This window comes from Molothrus ater, chromosome 35, assembly GCF_012460135.2.
Source record: "Molothrus ater isolate BHLD 08-10-18 breed brown headed cowbird chromosome 35, BPBGC_Mater_1.1, whole genome shotgun sequence".
Taxonomy (NCBI): domain Eukaryota; kingdom Metazoa; phylum Chordata; class Aves; order Passeriformes; family Icteridae; genus Molothrus; species Molothrus ater.
The window spans coordinates 499,428-519,008 of record NC_071662.1 but is presented as its reverse complement, the minus strand read 5'-3'; the positions used below and the strand labels follow the sequence as shown (position 1 = coordinate 519,008).

At 52.1% G+C, this 19,581-nt stretch overlaps 1 protein-coding gene across 1 annotated transcript; it reads left to right on the top strand.

Moving 5' to 3' along the window:
• The first annotated feature begins 3,959 nt into the window (after window positions 1–3,959).
• LOC118700730 (olfactory receptor 14A16-like) lies at window positions 3,960–9,986 on the top strand. Its single transcript, XM_036405322.2, has 2 exons — window positions 3,960–4,882; window positions 9,956–9,986. Exons 1-2 carry the CDS (start codon window positions 3,975–3,977, stop codon window positions 9,984–9,986), a joined length of 939 nt encoding a protein of 312 aa, XP_036261215.1. The 5' UTR covers window positions 3,960–3,974.
• Window positions 9,987–19,581: the final 9,595 nt, after the last annotated feature.

The following is a 19,581-nucleotide window of genomic DNA, read 5'->3' as shown; positions in this document are numbered from 1 at the left end:
GACATTTATTGCCCATTTTGCCACTGTGTTTTTACAATATGCATCTACATCCCATAACTGACTTGGGGTGTTCTGCTGGCTCTTCCCCATAAGGCAGAGAAAGAGAAAAATGGGCAGCCAAATGTCCAAAGTAGACAGGAGCATATATGGATGCTTTAATTCTCACTGATTATGACAAATTATGTTCAAAGAACGAATCAAAATCAATCATGAGGTGGATCATTAAAAATTTTCCAGACACCTCTGCTGATGAAATCCATACCACTGAATTTTGGGAGTCAGTGAGAGTTAAACTGTACAACCTTTTGATCAAAATGGACCCCATTGCACCCCACATGCTCCTCATCTTCCACACCACCCTTGACCAGCAAGCAGTGTGCTGAAAACTCAATCCGGTTGTCACTCCTAACTCAGGAGCTCCCCTCAAACCTGCCTTTCTCAGACCTTCCATGATGATCGAAGATGGCAAGGGCCACGCAGTCTTGGAGCATCATGCCCTGGAGACTCAAGATGGAAGGAGCCCGAATGTGGCTCGGGAGCCCAACCATCCTCCCTCCATCTTGGCTCCTCCACTTCCTCTTACCACAGTCTTCTCTTCCGCCCTGAATGAACCTCCAGACTCCACCCCCACAACTGTGGGTCACGCCCTACTGTCAATCATTCCACCTCCTCCCTGGGCCATGCTCCAGAACTCCAGCCCGGAAGTCTACCGTCCTAAATCAAGGCCCAGAACACCTGACAAAATGGCAGTGCCCTTTTTCTCACCCTCTAGCAACAATATAACCCCATGATCACAGATGCTAAGCCCAACTGTCACACTATTTCTAATCCAAATATTTCTCCCCCAAGTTATTCTTCTTCCCCAGAAAACGGTTTGGAATCCCCAGAGCCACCTGGCCCCTCAACCCCAGAAGATCCCTAGGAAAAGATCCGGAAAGAAGCAGTTAAGGAAGGAGACTGGCGAATAGTCTCAAAACTCCTTGTTGCCCCCGTATGTTATGAAAGAAGGGGGCAGAATACCAGGGATCAGCCATTGGTTTATGGGGAAATCAAGGATCTGTGTAGGGCACATAAAGACCATAGGAAGGACTGACCTTGCTTTAATGGCCTAATAAGGGCCATGTTTACAGCACATGTCTTAACCCCCTATAATTTAAAATATATTATGACCATGTTGTTGTCACCTACAGAATACACCCTGTGGGAAGGGGGATGGAAGTGTTTACTAAATCAATTAATAGCAGACTATGCTAATAATGAGGCAAGGGTGGAATTGACAATCAACCATCTAGCTGGAGAAGGACAACACAGCCTACCAGATGATCAAGCAGCAGGTATCCCCAGAGAAGTATTGGATGATATCAAAGAGATGGTTTTGCAAGCTTTAATCCAGGTATCGGATGGTAGCATCCCAAATTTGGACTACCTTGGGTGGCTGCAGCTAAAGCTTTAGGGCACTCAGACCATCCTGGGTGCCTGTTGAGTAAGCAAACCAATGCTGCCTCCCTCACATTGAGTGGCTGCTCTCAGACACAGAGACCATCAGACACGCCACCTTGCAGAACAGCGATAGAGTTTTTACTCTGGGCACATGGGCATGGCTGTGTAGACTCTGAGGGCATGTGCTGCATGAACCTCTCCAGCCACAGCGAGTCAATCCACAAGAGCATTCAGGTACTGAAGGAAGGCTTCAAGAAGCTTCAAGTGGAAAACAAAGACTGGTTCAATAAACTCTTCCAATCCAAGGGACTAAAGGATTGGATGATGTCGAGCTACAACAGGACTCTTCATTCTCTTAGTGGTTGTTGTTGCATTGTTAATTCTCCCGTGTTTGTTTGGATGCTTCTAGAAAGTCTTACAAAATTCTTTCAATTCCATCTTTGTTGAAAACAAAAAGGGGGAAGATACCCAACACCGGCTCCTCATGGACTCCTTGGAGGAGAGAATTGGAGGCCAGGATGGCACAAAAACCTCTCAGAGACTCAGTGAGGAAAGGAAAATCCTTTAAAGTACCTAAAATATTCTTAAATCCATGAAGTACCTTAAAAACCTAGAGTATCTCAAGGCATTAATGAGCCCCACTGAGTCTGAGTACAAAGCTCTCCAGGGACTCATTAAAGCAGATAATTGGGGCCATGATTGCACAAACCTCTCACAGAGTCTGTATCAAAAGGGAAACACCAAGTACCTTCAAATAACTGAAGTACCCTGAAGCATTAATGAGCCCCACTGAGTGTTGTTACTGACAAAGCCTCTCCAGGGACTAATTACAGCAGATAATTGGAGGCCATGATTGCACAAACCTCTCAGAGACTCCAAGGCAAAAGCCAAAGCCAAAGTCCTTTGAAAAACCTGCAGTCCCTGCAGGGAGCATGAAGGAGCCCCCAGGGCCATTGCTGAGCAAGGCTCCCCAGGGACTCCTTGCAGCAGATCCTTGAGGCCACGGGGATGTGGGCTAGGGGGGGATGCTGAGGGCAGCACAAGGGGCTGACAGTGCCCAGCCTGGCTGGGGCTGTGCCAGGAGGCCCCAGGGCCTCAGGACAAGGTGTCTCCTCCCAGCCCTTGGTGGCACAGACCCTGCTGTGCCCCAGGGCACCAAGACTTGGCTTCTCTTTGTCCCCACCTGTCATCACTGCCTGCAGTTCTCTGCTCTGCCTGGGGCCTGGGGACACTTGCTCAGTCGTGTCCCTCACTGGGACCCATTAAAAGTCCAAGAAACTTTGGAGTTGGATTCTGCCTTGGAGTTCTGGAGAGGTTTCTTCAGCTCCTTCTCAGGGACTGATGTTCAGGGCCTGAGCACAAAGCCCCAGAGGCTCATTAAAGTCCTTGTGCTGTGTCTGTACTGCTGGGCTGGGCTGGGCTCCTGGCACAGAGGCAGCTCGTGGTCACCAAGAAGAGCTTCAAAAGCACATTTCTCTTGATGAGCAGCTCTTGTGCCAGCCCAGCGGGGCTGGGGCACTGCCTGCAGCCAGCCTGGGCACAGCACAGAGGCACAGAGAGCTTCAATCAGTCAGGGCTGGGAAGGGGCTGAGAAGTGCCTGGGGCACAATCACTGCCAGCCCTTGGCACAGGAACCTCTGGCTGCAGGACAATGCAGCTGCAGCTCCTGGAGCCATCTCCTCAAGCTGGAACATGCCAATGCCTGCAGAGCCTGTGAGTACATTCTCTGCTTGTCTCTTGTGCAGAGCACCCAGGGGTGCCCAGGGCTGTCCTGCAGAGCAGGGTCCTGCAGCCCAGGGCGCTGTGCTGGGGCAGGGACTCTGCTGCCTGCCAGGGACAGCTCTCAGCCAGCCCTGGCAGCTGCTCCCAGCACTGGGGGACAAGATCTGGGTGGCAGGAGACAGCTGGTGAGGCTTGGGAGTGTTCTCCTTGTGTGGGGAGGATGCTGCATTGTTCAGGACTGCTCCCAGCATGGCATTTAACTGCAGAACATTTCCAAGTAGATTATACAGGGAGCACAGCAAGGGAGGACCTGAATAAAAGGGCAAATCTGTTTTTTAATCTACTTCTCTGGGTTACATGGTTGGGAAATTGCACATAGATATTCATCTCTCCATTCAGGTGGAAAAAACCAAATTTCTCTCCGATCGGAATAAAGCAGGCAGTTACAAAAATCAGCATAGAGCCCCTTAGAGGCAGCATCAGTTTCACTTTTCCAGCCTCCTCAGGGTTGCTCTGACGTTGCCATCAGAGCCTGCAGAGCCAGAGCTGTCCCTGAGCAGTTCCTGAGCTGGGAGGGCTCTGCAGGGCAGAGCTGAGCCCCCAGGGCTGGGCTGGGCTCTGGCAGCACTGGCAGGGCCCAGCCCTGGGCACAGGGAAGCAGCTGCTGGCAGGGACAGCTCCAGGCAGCAGAGCCCTGGGCAGGCAGTGGGGGGAAAGTGGCCCCAGGCTGTGCTGGGATATTTCAAGTCCTCTCCAAAGCCAACTATTCCATGATTACTTTTCTTACAGATCCCCATGCCAAGGCACAGCAAATGTCCAACAGCAGCTGCATCAGGCACTTCCTCCTGCTGGCATTGGCAGACACGCGGCAGCTGCAGCTCCTGCACTTCTGCCTCTTGCTGGGCATCTCCCTGGCTGCCCTCCTGGGCAACGGCCTCATCATCAGCGCCGTAGCCTGCGGCCACCACCTGCACACGCCCATGTTCTTCTTCCTGCTCAACCTGGCCCTCAGCGACCTGGGCTCCATCTGCACCACTGTCCCCAAGGCCATGCACAATTCCCTCTGGGACACCAGGAACATCTCCTACACTGGATGTGCTGCTCAGCTCTTTTTCTTTGTTTTCTGCGCTACAGCAGAGTATTTCCTCCTGACTGTGATGTGCTACGACCGCTACGTGTCCATCTGCAAACCCCTGCACTACGGGACCCTCCTGGGCAGCAGAGCTTGTGCCCACATGGCAGCAGCTGCCTGGGCCAGTGCCTTTCTTTATTCACTGCTGCACACGGCCAATACATTTTCTTTGCCCCTGTGCCATGGCAATGCCTTGGATCAGTTCTTCTGTGAAATCCCACAGATCCTCAAGCTCTCCTGCTCCAAATCCTACCTCAGGGAACTTGGGCTTCTAGTAGTTACTGCTAGTTTATCATTTGGTTGTTTCATGTTCATTGTTTTCTCCTATGTGCAGATCTTCAGGGCTGTGCTGAGGATTCCCTCTGAGCAGGGACGGCTCAAAGCCTTTTCCACCTGCCTCCCTCACCTGGCTGTGGTCTCCCTGTTCCTCAGCACTATCATATTTGCTCACTTGAAGCCCCCCTCCATGTCCTCCCCATCGCTGGATCCTGCGCTGTCAGTTCTGTACTCAGTGGTGCCTCCAGCCCTGAACCCCCTCATCTACAGCCTGAGGAACCAGGAGCTCAAGGCTGCAGTGAGGAGACTGATGACTGGATGCTTTCAGAAACATTAAACTGCTGGACAGTGTTTGCAAATCACTTGTAATAAAAGTAATTTTTGATATTTCTTGTTGGTTTGGTTGTGGATTTCTTCCCCTTCTTTTTTAGTTTTTTCATATTGTCCACAAACAAATGTCATTGCTTCTGACATTTCTCATTTTGTTTCTCTCCACCTTCCCTATGGCCAAAGACTGTCTCAATGAGGGGCTTCACTCTCCATATATCTATAAATTCCATATATCCAAGGATTCCTCTATGACAAAAGCTACCAAGAAAAACAGGTCAGGCTGACTTGGCCTCCCAGGAGCCACCTCTCTCCTCATCTGCCTTTGAAACACTTGGGCTCTGTGCTTTCCTTCCTTTGGAGAGGAACTGTCCTTATTATCTACACAGAAATGGCCAAAATTGGGGCTGCACCTCCAAAATTCCCTATATCCAAGGGTTGCTCCCAGGCACAATCTGCCAGTACCATCAAGTCTGGCTGGCGTTGGCCTCTGGTGGCTGCCCCTGGAACACTGGGGCTGGGTTCTTCCCTTCCCATGGAGATCCCTGGGACACTGTGGGGACCTCATGGAACCAAGGGGATCCTTGTGGCACCACTGGAGCCCATGGAACCAAGGGGCCATGGTGGCACAGCGGGGCTTCATGGAACCAAGGAGGCCATTGTGAACCAGCGGGCGAACCTGCTGAGACAATTGTGACACTTCAAGGGCCACTGTGGAGCTGCAGGGCCTCGTGGAACCAATGAGACCATTGTGACATGGCACGGCCTCATGGGAGCAAGGGAACATTGTGACACTATGGGGCCTTGTAGAACTGAGGGGCCCTTGTGACCCTGTGTGGCACCATGGAACCAAGGAGAGCACTGTGACACTGCAGGGCTCCGTGGAACTGAGAACTCGTGTGGCAGGGAGGAGCCCAATGGAACCAAGGGGCCATTCCGTACTTCAGGGCTTCAAGGAATCAAGGTGCCGTTGTGATACTGTGGAACCAAAAGAGACCATTGTGACACTGAGGGGCTTCATGGAGCCAATGAGACCATTCTGGCACTCTGAGTCCCCATGGAACCAAGGGGCCATTGTGACACCACAGGGCCTCATAGAACCAAGGCAGCCACTGTGACACTGCAAGGTCTCATGGAAACAAGGGGCCAGTGTGACACTGCAGGTCCCCATGGAAGCAAGGGGCCAGTGTGACACATCCAGGCCTGGTGGAAGCAAGGGGGCATTGCGATCCTCAGGAACCCATAGAAGCAAGGAGCCATTTTAAGACCACGAACTCATGGATCCAATGGGCACATTGTGGCTTTTCCCATGGAAACAAGGAAACCATTTTGACACTGCAAGGCCTCATGGAAGCAAGGGGCCATTGTGCCACTGTGGAGCCAAGGAGACCATTGTTATATCACTGGGCCTCATGGAAACAAAGATCTGTTGTGATCCTACAGATCCTCATGGAACCAAGGGGCCACTGTGATGCTGCAGGGCCCCAAGGATCCACGAACATGGAACAGATCTGGCTGGCTTGGCCTCCTGGGGATATGCCTGACTGGTCCAGCTGACCTTGGTATGTTGAGGATCACTTCTCATCAGCCACTGAAGCCCTGGAGTTCTGTGCTTTCCTTCCTGTGGGAAAGAACTGTCCTTTTCCTCCAGGGGTTCATGGCTGAAATTGGGATTCCTCCTCCAAATTTGATTATATCCAAAGATTATCCCTCTATGTCACCTATCAGGACAGACAGCTCCGGCTGGTCTTGGTTTTTTGGGGGCCAACTCTCATCTGCCTTCAAAAAAGAGGGGGTCTGTCCTTTTCTTCCCATGCAAAAAAACATCTTTTATGTCCAGGCATCCATGGCCAAAACTGAGGATCAACCTCCAAAATTCCTTATATCCAAGGATGGCTCCCAGACAAAAGCTTCCAGGCCTGTCCAGGTTCCCTTGGCTTCCTGAGGGCCAGCTCTCATCATCCTTTGAAACACTGGGGCTCTGCACTTTCCTTCCTATGGAAAATAACTGTCTTTCTTGTCCAGATGCCCATAGACAAAAGTGTGGTTTGGCCTCCCAAATTCTGTCTATCCAAGGATTCTTCCCTGACAACAGGTCTGGCTTGCCTTGGCCCCCTTGGGGCTGCCTCAAATCACCCTTTGAAACACTGGGATCCAACCTTCCTTCCAGGAACCCACGGCTGAAATGGAATTCCACCCCAAATACTCCCCAAATATCCAAAAGTTGCTTTCAGACAAAAGCTGCAAGGACAGGCAATTTGAGGTGTCATGGGACCAAGGGTCCATTGTGAAACTGCAAGGCCCCGTGGATCCAAAGGTCCATTGTGACTTTGCAAGGCCTCATGGAATCATGGAGACACAATTAAGACACATCACAGCCTCATGGAACCAAGGAGACCAATGTGACACTAACGGGACTCATGGAATCACGGAGAGCATTGTGACACTGTGAGGCCTCATGGAACCGGTGAGACCATTGTGACCCTGGGGGTCCCCACAGAACCAAGAGGACCATTGTGATACTGTGGGGCCTCCTGAAACCAAGAGGCCTTTGTGACACTGCAGGGCTGCATGGAACCAAAGCTCCAGGGTGATACAGAGGGGCCTCCTGTCATCAGTGGTCCATTGTGACACTGTGGAGCCAAAGGAGACAATTGTGACACTGCAAACCCCCAGGGTCCAAAGGTCCATTGTGACACTGCAAGGCCTCATGGAATCTTTGGGACCATTGTGACACTGCGGGGCCTTCTGGAGCCTAGGGGCCATCGTGACACTGCTGGACCCCATGGGATCAAGCCACCATTATGGCACGGCGGGGCCCCATGGATCCAAGGCACCATTGTGGCACTGTAGGGCCCCACAAAACCAAGGGAACACAGAACAGATCTGGCTGGTTTGGCCTCCCAGGGGCTGCCTGACTGGTCCAGCTGACCTTGGCATGTTGAGGGTCTCTTCTCATCTGCTGCTGAAGCACTGGGGCTCCGTGCTTTTCTTCCTATGGAAAAGAACTCTCCTCCTCCTCCAGGCATCCATTGCCAGAACTGGGATTCCACCTCCAAATTTCCTTATTATAACAGAGGAAATGTATTGTATTTGAATATCTGTTCATAGGCTTTGCCCGGCAGGTCCCAGTTGTCCTTGATGGGCTGCAGCCTTGATGTCCTTAATTGGGCTGCAGCTGTGACCAATGAAGATAACTGGGATAAAAGGGAGCGGGTTAACCAGACAGGGAGAGCCTTGGGGGTGCCCTGAACTGAGAAAGATGCAGAAGAAGGGGTCTGTGCTGTGAAGATCTGTAGCCATAAGAACACACCAAGGAGGTATGGACTTTAGAAATCTGATAACAACAGTATGGGACTCCAGAAATAGAACAACAACACCTTATATCCAGCGATTGTTCCAATAGGAATATTCCCAGGACAAGTCTGTCTTGCAGTGGTTTTACAAGGGTCACTTTGCATCTATCTCAAAAAACACTGGGGAAGGCGCTGTGATTTCCTTCCTATGGAAAAGAACAGTCTTGCTTCTCCAGGTGCCCATGGCTGAGATTGGGGTTCCACCTCTAATATTCCCTATATCTGAAGTCTGGTCCCAGACAAAATCTTCCATTCCTGACAAGTCTGGCTGGCCTTGGCCTAGTGAGGCTCTCCAAACACTGGGGCTCTGTGCTTTCCTTCCTATAGAAAAGGACTGTCCTTCTCAGCCAGGTGCCCGTGGCCAGAATTTGGGTTCTACCTCCAATATTGCCTGTTGTGACAAATTGGAGGAGATTGTTGGCTGGAAACATTTCATGTGTGGGGGAGGAAGGGGCAGGTCCAGCCTTGCCCTGCCCTGGAAGCCCAGCCCTGCCCTGCCCTGGAACCCCAATCCCCCCAGAGCCTCTATCCCAGCCCAGCAGTGGCTGCCAGTCCCTGGCACAGCACAGGCAATGCTCCACAGCCACCTCTGCAGCCCCAGCCCAGCTCCTGAGGGACCAAATGAGCCCAAGCCCCACCTGGGGGAAGGGCCCAGGGAGACCAAGGGGTATTGAAGGCTGACCACAAGGCAAGCACACATCTTGACCCTGCATCCTCTTGGAATTTCCATCTGAACAGTGCTGGAATCCAGGAGTTGGTAGCTGTGTGTGCCTCTCTGCATCTTTTTTGTCTTTTATCTCTTTCTGTGCCTTCTTCTGTTTCTGTGCTCCTGTAAATTCTTATTAACATTAAATTGAACAGCCTTAGAGTTTGTGAAGATGAATGGGCCAAGTCAATGCTTTGAGAAGTGTTTTTTGTTGATTGAATATCTGTCATAGTTTGACAGATGACATGACAAGAATTTTTAAAAGTAATGTAAAATGTTTTGTGTTACTGACAATCTGTTAAACCACTGAGATACTGAACACGCCTCTGTTAACCACATATGCTAAAGATGAAAAAACCCAGGAGCCTCCTCTTTCTTTTCCAGTCAACAAAGAAGCAGCGGGCCCTGGCCCCAGCCCCCAGCTCAACCAAACTAAACCAAACCAAACCAAACCAAATCAAACCAAACCAAACCAAATCAAACCAAGCAACCCTGCCATGGGCTGAGCCCCTTCCTCCTTCCCCAGGCCACCCCCTCCCCATCGGCCCCACTCTGACCAAACCAAACCCCAACAACTCCCAAACAGGAAAACAAAAGAGGCTACAAAACCCCAACCAGAACAAAGCCAGCCACAGCCATTAAAATCTCACCATCAAGTCCCCTCCCCCCAAGACAACTAAAACAAAAAACCCCTACAACCCACACAAAATAACCCTACAACTAAGATTAAGCACAAAAAACCCCAAATAAACGAACCATAAAACCAATCCTAACACAACCCAGCCACAACTTCCACCACAAGTTACTGGCAGGTCAGGTGTTAACCCTTTCAATACTTCAATCTTCCCACACGTAAAAGAAAAAAACAAAATACAAGCATATAAAAAACGAACATAAAACCATCAAAGTCAGTAAAGAAAAAATTAAATCCCAAATAAAAAAGAAGAAAAAATAGCTTAATCTTAAAACTAAAAACCTCTTAAAAACTATATAGAAAAAATTCATTTTTTATAGCACATACAATTAATAAAAAATAAAAATATTCAAATTATTATCGAACAAAACCTCCATATTAAAAGAAAGAAATGTTAAAATTACTGTAATTTAATCAAAAGTTTAAAAAGGAAAAGAAAAACGTAACCCAGTACCCCCAGGAGAAGATCCCTATTCCCAGAGATAAAAATAATTTTAAAAGTAAGTAATAGAAATTTTTACCTTTAAAGAACTCATCTTTAAAACAATACCCCATAAGTTGACATGGCCCATCAACAAGCTGTAAAAAAGCTTGTAGCAATAAAAACAACAATAACAAAGTTCCCAGACAACTGTAATCCATGACAAAATTAAGAACCACCAATAACCTATTTTTTCCTCTTGGAAAAAAATCTCCATAACCTTAACAAGAAGAACTTCTCTCCCTAAGTAAACTTAAAAACCTATTCTAGAAATAATAAACTAAGTAAAAATTTTAAGTTTACTTTCTCTACATTGTCAGTAAAATGAAAAAGTTGTAAAGACAAAAATAAAAGTGTTTGAAAGAGTTTATTTTAATTTACTATGTTTTCTTTTTAATTTACTTTCAATGAAATTTTCTTAATACCCTTTTAAAATTTTAGGCCTACTTTACCTTTCTTGTAATCCTGTCTCACAACAAAATAAATACATAAATAATTAACCAACAATAAAACCCACCACACTCATCAATACATTAATTAAGAAATCTCAAGAGTAGAAAAATCTTAAATTAACAAACCGAAACCACTTCAATGTCATAATAAATCTTTTGCCAAAGTTTCCCTGATTTTCTAAAGTTCCCAGTAAAGGCTGTTTTATAGTTTGGAGCTCCGGAGAATCTCTTGTTGGTATTTCTCCTGTTCAACCAATTCAGAGTACACAAACAAATTTAATTCCTTTTAAATGTCTCCTTGAGAGAGTTGTTTGGGGGATGGGGGTCAGGGCTTGTGTGTCCTGCTTGGCCCAGCCCAGGCAGGGCTTTCCCAGCCACATTCCACACTCCATTGCCCAGCTGGAGCCGCTGGTGCCTCTGAGTTGTGCTGCCCCAGCCCCAGGGACGCTCTCCTTGTCTGCCCATTCCCCCACGGTCTCTGGGCAGGGATGGCCTCAGTGGGGGCTGCTGACATCCTCAGCAACTTGGAGGCTGCTGCTGAATTTCACTGCTCCAGAGGCTTGTTCAGCCTTCAGCTCTTCAGTGCAGGAATTCAGTGTCCCAGGGCTCATGAACATTCAGAACACCTGAACAAGCCAAGCCTCTGGGAATCATTTGATTTCAGTTTCCAAATAATTTGTAGTTAAATAGATCTCAGTAGTGTATTCAAAGTGAATACATGATATTGAAAAAGACAGTGAGAAAACATTTTTTAGGTCCTGTTTAGTTTTGTTTTCCTGTTAATTTATTGATATGTGCAATCTCCAATTGACACTGAATCCAAGTACCTCCTCATGCAGTTTGAACGGATATGAAAATCAAGACCCTTCATGGCTGACAATCAATCAGACTCTGTCCCTACCCTCACCCCACCATTTCCCCCATCCAAGCCCTGGCACTCAGAGCAGCCTTGTGCAAATCTGAGCTCCCTCCAGCCCAGGCTGCACCTGCAGCTTTCAGCTCCTTGGCTCCAACTCCCACCTGCTTTCCTTGGAGAAGGAGCTGCCTGAGACACAGAGGGATGTTCATTTCTTGTCAGCCAACAAAGCCAAGGGAAGGCACAGCTCCATCAAATGCCAAAGTCATTCCTCTGCTGGATATTAAATCTGCTTTCCACAGCAGACACTCTCAGAGCAATGGAAAACACCTTCTGTGCCCAGCACAGATCCCAAGGTCCCCCCCAAGCCCTCCCTGCCCCGATTCTGCCCAGATTTGCTCTTTGCACACACGAGTCACAGGCTGAAGTCAGGACCTCCCTCCATGCCCAGACGGAGGAAAAGAGAGAAAGGGGATGAAGAGCTCTCCTGTGCAGAGCCAAGGTCCAAGTGCAGCCCCTGCAGTGGGAGCTACAACTCATCAGGTTTGTGTCCTTTGGGCTCAGGGCCTGGTGACACTCAGAGGCACAGAAAGGTATCTTGCCAACAAACACAAGTTGAACATTTGAACAGTTTAAGAACCATCACAGCTCTTCCCTCAGCTGTCTGGGATGTCCCAGCAGCATCTGACATGTCTACCGTACCCAAGGGATTTCTGTATAGGAACAGTTTTTGATAGAGACATAAGAAAAGCTAATTCTGTGATAGATATAAACACAAATAAGATGTTGATTCTTCATATATTTATTTCAACTTCAGAAAGATTGGGCAACTCTGTGAAGTTCAAAACATGAAGACTGGGAAATGAGTGGCACTTGAATGACCAGAGAGCATCTGGATGAGGATATCTGGAAGCAATGGGAAGGACATAGATCCAGCTGGTCTAGTGAAGAGATGTCCTTAGACATGGCCATTTCAACAGGAGAGCTGGAAACACATGAAGTACCAGGGATATGATATAATAAACAGAATATTGGTGATGCAAGCAGAAGGAAAGGTCAGTATTTCTTCTCCTGCCATCAGTACACTTCCAGGAAATTGCTGTTCCTTGTGGAAAAACTTTGACATGTTGTAAAAGTACTCAAATGACCCAGGTAATGAAGATTTGCTTGTATATTATGAAACTTACAGGAATTAAAACCTGTGCCCCTTTCCAGGAAGACATCAGTTTTGTGCCCATGAACAGGCAGTGCCACTTGTGCCTTGAGGTGCCCAGCTGGGATTGGATCTCTCTGAGAGCACCTGAGGGAGAGCAGAGCACCTTGCAAGCTGCAGGTCCCTGACAGCCCCGCAGGGCTCCTGTCCCATCAACATCTGCTCTGCTCCAGTGTGAAACAGGGCCCAGCATGGTGCCGGGATCATCAGAGAGCTGAGGTGTGTGCTGGAATTCAATGGCCTCCCCATCCCGCAGCAGCCCTGCATTTCCCTGCTGCAGCCTTGGTCTCCAGCCCAGCCATGGAGGCTCTTTGGGCTCTGGAGTGTTGCTGCAGCCCCCAAGGGCAGCTGAGCTCTGCCTTTGGCACAGTCAGGCCTGGCCAGCGCAGGCCATGCTCAGCAATTGCTTGTGTGTGCCTGGCCTTGCTGTCAGCCCCGGCAGCAGCTGCGTGGCCCCTTTGTGGCCCTGTGCTGGCCCAGCCATGGTGGCCCAGCCCCTGTGCAGGCCCAGCCCAGGCCAGGAGCATTGCGGCTGGGAACGGCCCCTGTGCCGTGGTGCCCACAGCAGCCTTGGGGCTCTGTGCCCCATGGCCTCCCTGCTGGGCAGCCTCTGCCAGCTCCTGCAGAGCCCCTGGCACCTGTGGGGCTGCACAGACAGCCCTGCCCTGGGCTCTGCCGGTCTCTGGGCCAGCAGAGAGGCAGCCAGGGCTGGCCATGGCCGGGAACAGGCCCTGAGCCCCGCAGGAGGATGGAGCTGGGCCACAGCCAAACTCAGCCCAGGCCAAAGCTGGGCTCAGCAGCCAGGGCTGCCAACGCATGGGCACAGAGGCTGGCGCTGACAAATGTCCTGGGCCCCCTCCCTGCTCTGTCCATGCCACCAAGGGCACAGAGCAGCCTCCTCTCTGGGCCACTTGCCTGTTTGCAATGCCTTGCACAGGCGCTGGCCCTGCCCCACAAGGCCTGGCCTGAGTCCTGCCCCTGCACGCTCAGCCAGGCTGAGATGGACACTGATGGTTTCTGGGCCAGGCTCTCGGAGCCCAGCCCAGCTTCCTGCAAGCTCTGCCAGCTGCCCTGAGCTCTGGGCAGCACCAAGGGCCTCTCTGAGCCCAGCCCACCCCAGCCGGCTCTGGCCCCACAGCTCTGCTCAGGCCAGGCTGCTCTGGGCACTGGCGCCACGGCCTCAGCCCCTGCCAAGGCCACAGCAGCAGCAGCTGCAGCTGCCACAGGACTCAGCCCCAGCCATGGGGGAAGGTGCTGGGCCAAGGCCAAAGGAGGCTCCCTGGCTGCCCTCTTCCCCTCGGCCTGAGGTGCTGAGAGCTCTGCAGCCCCTGCTGCCATCCCATCTGCCCAGGGCAGCACCAGAGCCCCGGCCTTGGGGCCCTCAAGAGCTGCTCCTGCTCCAGGCCCAGGGCCCATGCCAAAGCTGGGGCAGCAGCCACAAACCTGTGCCCATTTCTGTTCATTGCTACTCTCATGGGCATGGATCCTCAGCCACTTGGAGTTGATGATGAATTTAATTACTCCAGAGGCCTCTTCTTTCTGGAGCTCTTCAGTTCAGGAATTCAGTGAGAAAAGCTCATAAATATTTGTTCGAAACACCTTAACAAGAAAAGCCCCTGGGAAAATTGAAGTTTTCAATTATTCTCTGGTTAGTTAGACAAATATCAGAAATGCATTCTAATGTCCAAATGATATTGACCCCCAGCACCTTCTAATGCAGTCTGAACAGATATTAAAATCAAGACCCTTCATGGCTGACATTTAATCAGACTTTGTCCCCACCCCCTCTCCACCATTTGCCTCATCCAACCCCTGGCACTCCTGTGGATCAGGAATGGTGTGGTCAGCAGGAGCAGGGCAGGGATTCTTTTCCTGTGCTCAGCACTGCTTGGGCAGCACCTCGAGTGCTGTGTCCAGTTCTGGGCCCCCAATTTAGGAAGGACCTGGAGGGGCTGGAGTGTGTCCAGAGAAGGGCAACAAGGCTGGGGAGGGGTCTGGAGCACAAGTCCTGTAAGGAGCAGCTGAGGGAGCTGGGGTTGTTTATCCTGGAGAAGAGGAGGCTCAGGAGAGACCTCATCACTCTCTACAACTCCCTGACAGGAGGGAGCCGCCAGGTGGGGGTCGGGCTCTTTTCCCAGGGAACAGGGACAGGACAAGAGGACACAGCCTTCAGCTGCACCAGGGGATTTTTAGACTGGACATTAGGAAATATTCTCCACACAAAGGGTGGTTGGGCGTTGGAATGCGTTGGGAGGGTAGATAGCTGAGTCACCGTCCCTGGAGGTTTTTAAGGAAAGACTGAGTGCCATGGTCTGGGTGAGAAGGTGGTGTTAGGTCCCAGATTGGACTTGATGCTCTCCAAGGTCATTTCCAGCCTGGTTGATTCTCTGATGATTGTGACACTGCAGGGCCTGGGGAAGCAAGGGGCCATTGTGACAGTGCGGGGCCTGGTGGCACTAAGAGGACCATGGTGACACTGTGTACGACATGGCAGCACAGAGCCAAGGGGTCATGGTGACACTGTGGGGCTGAATGGAAGCAAGGAGTCCATGGTGACAGTCTGGGTCCTGGTGGAACCACAGAGGCCACTGTGAAACTGCAGGGCCTTGTGGAACCAAGGGGCCATTGTGACACTGCAGAACCAAGGAGGGCCTTGGGAGAGCCTGGGGACAATGGAATCAAGGGGCCATTGCTCCATTGCAAGGACTCTGGAAACTGAGGGAACAACTGTGAAACTGTGGTGCCCCATGGAACCAAGGGTCCCTGGTGACACTGCAGGATCTTGTGTCACCAGGGCTCCATTGTGACACTGCGGCACCAAGGAATTCATTGTGGCACTCTGAGGCCTCATGGAGCCAAGAGGCCACTGTGACCCTGCAGGGCCCTGTGGAACCATGCAGAGCATTGTGACAGAGCAGGACCTGGTGTCATGATGGGGCCATTGTGAACCTGCAGGACCCCATGGAACCAAGGGGCCAGGCCTGGTCCTCAGGGACTCCTGGAATGAAGGAAACATGTTTGACACCGTGGTGGCCCTTGGGACCAAGAGGCCATTGTGACACCGTGGAACCAAGGAGAGCATTGCTACACTGCCAGACCTCATGGAACCAAGGATCCATTGGAGGGGCTGGAGTGTGTCCAGAGAAGGGCAACAAGGCTGGGGAGGGGTCTGGAGCCCAAGTCCTGTGAGGAGTGGATGACGGAGCTGGGTTTGTTTATCCTGGAGAAGAGGAGGCTCAGGAGAGACAATATTTGTTCGAAACACCTGAACAAGAAAAGGCCCTGGGAATAAATTAAGTTTTCCATCCTTTTCTGGTTATTTAGACAAATTTCTGAAGTGCATTCTAATGTCCAATTGATATTGACCCCCAGCACCTTCTAATGCAGTCTGAACAGGTATGAAAATCAAGACCCTGCATAGCTGACAATCAATAACTATCAATCAGACTTTGTACCCACCCCCTTCCCACCATTTCCCTCATCCAACCCCTGGCACTCCTATGGATCAGGAATGGTGTGGCCAGCAGGAGCAGGGCAGGGATTCTTCCCCTGTGCTCAGCACTGGTTGGGCAGCACCTCGAGTGATGTGACCAGTTCTGGGCCCCCCAGTTTAGGAAGGACATGGAGAGGCTGCAGTATGTCCAGAGAAGGGCAACAAGGCTGGGGAGGGGTATGGAACACAAGTCCTGTGAGGAGCAGCTGAGGGAGCTGGGGTTGTTTATCCTGAAGAAGAGCAGGCTCAGGGGAGACCTCATCACTCTCTACAACTCCCTGACAGGAGGGTGCAGCCAGGTGGGGGTCAGGCTCTTCTCCCAGGGAACACTCGAAGGACAAGAGGACGCAGCCTTCAGCTGCACCAGGGGACATTTAGGCTGGACATTAGGAAATATTCTTCACACAAAGGGACGTTTGGCATTGGAATGGGCTGCCCAGGGAGGTGGGTGAGTCACCATCCCTGGAGGTGTTTAAGGAAAGACTGGATGTGGCACTCAGTGCCATGGTCTGGGTGACAAGGTGGTGTCGGGTGCCAGGTTGGACTTGATGCTCTCCAAGGTCTTTTCCAGCCTGGCTGATTCTCTGATTATTGTGGCACCGCAGGGCCCTGGGGAAGCAAGGGGCCATTGTGACACTGCGGGGCCTGGTGGCACTAAGAGGACCATGGTGACACTGTGTATGACAGGACAGCACAGAGCCAAGGGGCCATTGTGACACTGTGGGGCTGAATGGAAGCAAGGGTTCCATTTTGACAGTCTGGGTCCTGCTGGAACCACAGAGGCCACTGTGAAACTGCAGGGCCCTGAGGAACCAAGGGGCCATTGTGCCACTGTGGAACCAAGGAGAGCATTGGCAGAGCCTGGGGACAATGGAATCAAGGGGCCATTGCTCCATTGCAAGGACTCTGGGAACTGAGGGAACAATTTTGTTCAAAAACAAAATTGTGACACTGTGGTGCCCCATGGAACCAAGGGTTCCTGGTGACACTGCAGGATCTTGTGTCACCAGGGCTCCATTGTGACACTGCAGCACCAAGGAATTCATTGTGGCACTCTGAGGCCTCATGGAGCCAAGAGGCCACTGTGACCCTGCAGGGCCTTGTGGAACCATGCAGAGCATTGTGACAGAGCAGGACCTGGTGTCATGATGGGGCCATTGTGACACTGCAGGGCCCCATGGAACCAAGGGTTCCTCAGGGAGTCCTGGAATGAAGGAAACATGTTTGACACCGTGGTGGCCCTTGGGTCCAAGAGGCCATTGTGACACTGTGGAACCAAGGAGAGCATTGCTGCACTGCCAGACCTCATGGAACCAAGGATCCATTGTGACACTGTGGGGCCCAAGGATCCAAGGGACTTTGTGACACCAAGGGTTCACATGGAACCAAAGGGACATAGTGACACTGGGAGGCCTCATGGAATCATGGTGACAGCATTGGGACACTCTGGGGTCTCATGGAACCATGGTGACACCAAGTTGTCTGAGAGTGTGGATCTGCTGGAGAGTAGGAGGGCTCTGCACAGGGCCCTGGACAGGCTGGATCCAGGGCCCAAATCCAACAAGGTGAGGTTTAACAAGTCCCAGTGCCAGGTCCTGCACTTTGGCCACAACAACCCCTGCAGCACTACAGGCTGGGGACAGAGTGGCTGGAGAGCAGCCAGGCAGAAAGGGACCTGCAGGGACTGATGGACAGCAGGCTGGACATGAGGCAGCAGTGTGCCCAGGTGGCCAAGAAGGCCAATGGCTCCTGGCCTGGATCAGGAATGGTGTGGCCAGCAGGAGCAGGGCAGGGATTCTTCCCCTGTGCTTGGCACTGGTTGGGCAGCACCTCGAGTGCTGTGTCCAGTTCCGGGCCCCCAATTTAGGAAGGCCATGGAGGGGCTGGAGCGTGTCCAGAGAAGGGCAACAAGGCTGGGGAGGTGTCTGGAGCACAAGTCTTGTCAGGAGCAGCTGAGGGAGCTGCTGGGGTTGTTCATCCTGGAGAAGAGGAGGCTCACAGCAGACAAGGCAGTGTCAGGGCACAGGTTGGACTTGATGATCACCAAGGTCTTTTCCAAACTTGCTGATTTTGGGATTCCCTGAAACCACCCTTGGAGCAGTTGATTGATGAGCCCTGGACCTCCTCTTCAGCAGCTCCAGCAGCCCAGGTCCCTCAGCTTCTCCTGGCAGCCCCAAAGCCCATCCTGTCAGTCCTGCAGAGCCTCTGCAGCTCCTCCTCATTGCCCAGAACAGGGAGCCCCAGAGGCAGACACAGCAGCCCAGAGGTGCCCCCCTGGCCTGGGGTGCCTCTGGCAAGGGAGCAGCAGCAGGCACTGCAGGAGCCTGCAGACAATTCCTGCAGCACTTGTAGGATGATGCTGCTGCCCAAGGGACGTTCCCATGGGGCCAAGTCAGGAACTGCAATGGGGAGTGGGGCCAGAGCCGAAAGGGCAAAAAAATATAGGCTGTTTGCAGGGGAGGGAACAGGAGTAGGCTAGGGGAAGAAATTTGTAGCAGGAAGAGTAAAGAAAGCAAAGGTGAAGCCAAGGAAATGCTGAGGACAGTTTGGGGGTGGCTGCCAGGCAGCCCTGGCTCTGAGCAACAGCGTCTGCAGTGGCACAGGAAACTCCCAGCTGATGGGAACAAACTTTCTGGCTGAGTGCAGAGGCCAGGACAAAGCTGAGTGGTTTCCCTGGTGTCCCCCAGGCCTTGCTGGCCACAGGGGCTGATGGCATTTGTGCTCCCTCAGGTTCATGTCCCCACAGCAACAGCATGGGGGTGCTGCCCCTGCTGTGTGCAATGCAAACAGGGGCTGCTGAGGCAGTGCTGCCGTGTCTGTGCCTGCAAGGATGGGGCACCTGTGTGAGCTGGGGGAGAGGCCAGGGCTGCAGAGGGGGGATGTTGTTGGCAGCTGCATGAGGACACTCTGGGACGCTGCCCTGGGCTGTGCAGCGCACTGGGCATGGATCAGCCCCTGCTCTGCTGCTCCTTCCCGTCTGCCCCAGGGCCCTTGCAGAGCCCCAGCCATGCTGTTTGCCCCCAGCCTGCCCACGGCCAGCCTGGGGCTGCTGACGGGGGTTTCTGTGCTGAGCATTGGCCTGGCCGTGTTCTTGAGAGAGCCTGGGCAAGGAGTCTGGAGCTCCCAGGGCCTGGCCTGAGGCATCAGCGCTGCCCCAGCAGTGCCCATGGCCTGTCCCTGCTGCAGCCCCGGCACTGCCACCCCCAGGGCTGTGCCCGGCCCCGAGAGCACTCAGGCCCTGCAGCAACACCAGGGCCACCAGGGCAGCGGGGCAGGGCCACGGCAGCAGCACTGGCAACACCAAGTGCTGCTGCTGCTGCTGCTGGGCACAGCTGCTGGGCCAGCCCTGATCTGCCCCAGCTCTGCACACAGACATTGCTGCTGCAGCTCCAGAGAAGGCAACAAAAGGGCATCTCTGCAGAAAACTCTGCTC

Excerpts from the sequence above, each read along its gene's own strand:
- LOC118700730 (XM_036405322.2), top strand. The coding sequence starts at position 3,975 with ATGTCCAACAGCAGCTGCATCAGGCACTTCCTCCTGCTGGCATTGGCA. Across the intron at positions 4,883-9,955 it reads GCTGCAGTGAGGAGACTGAT|AAAATTCATTTTTTATAGCA; the intron begins GACTGGATGCTT and ends AACTATATAGAA.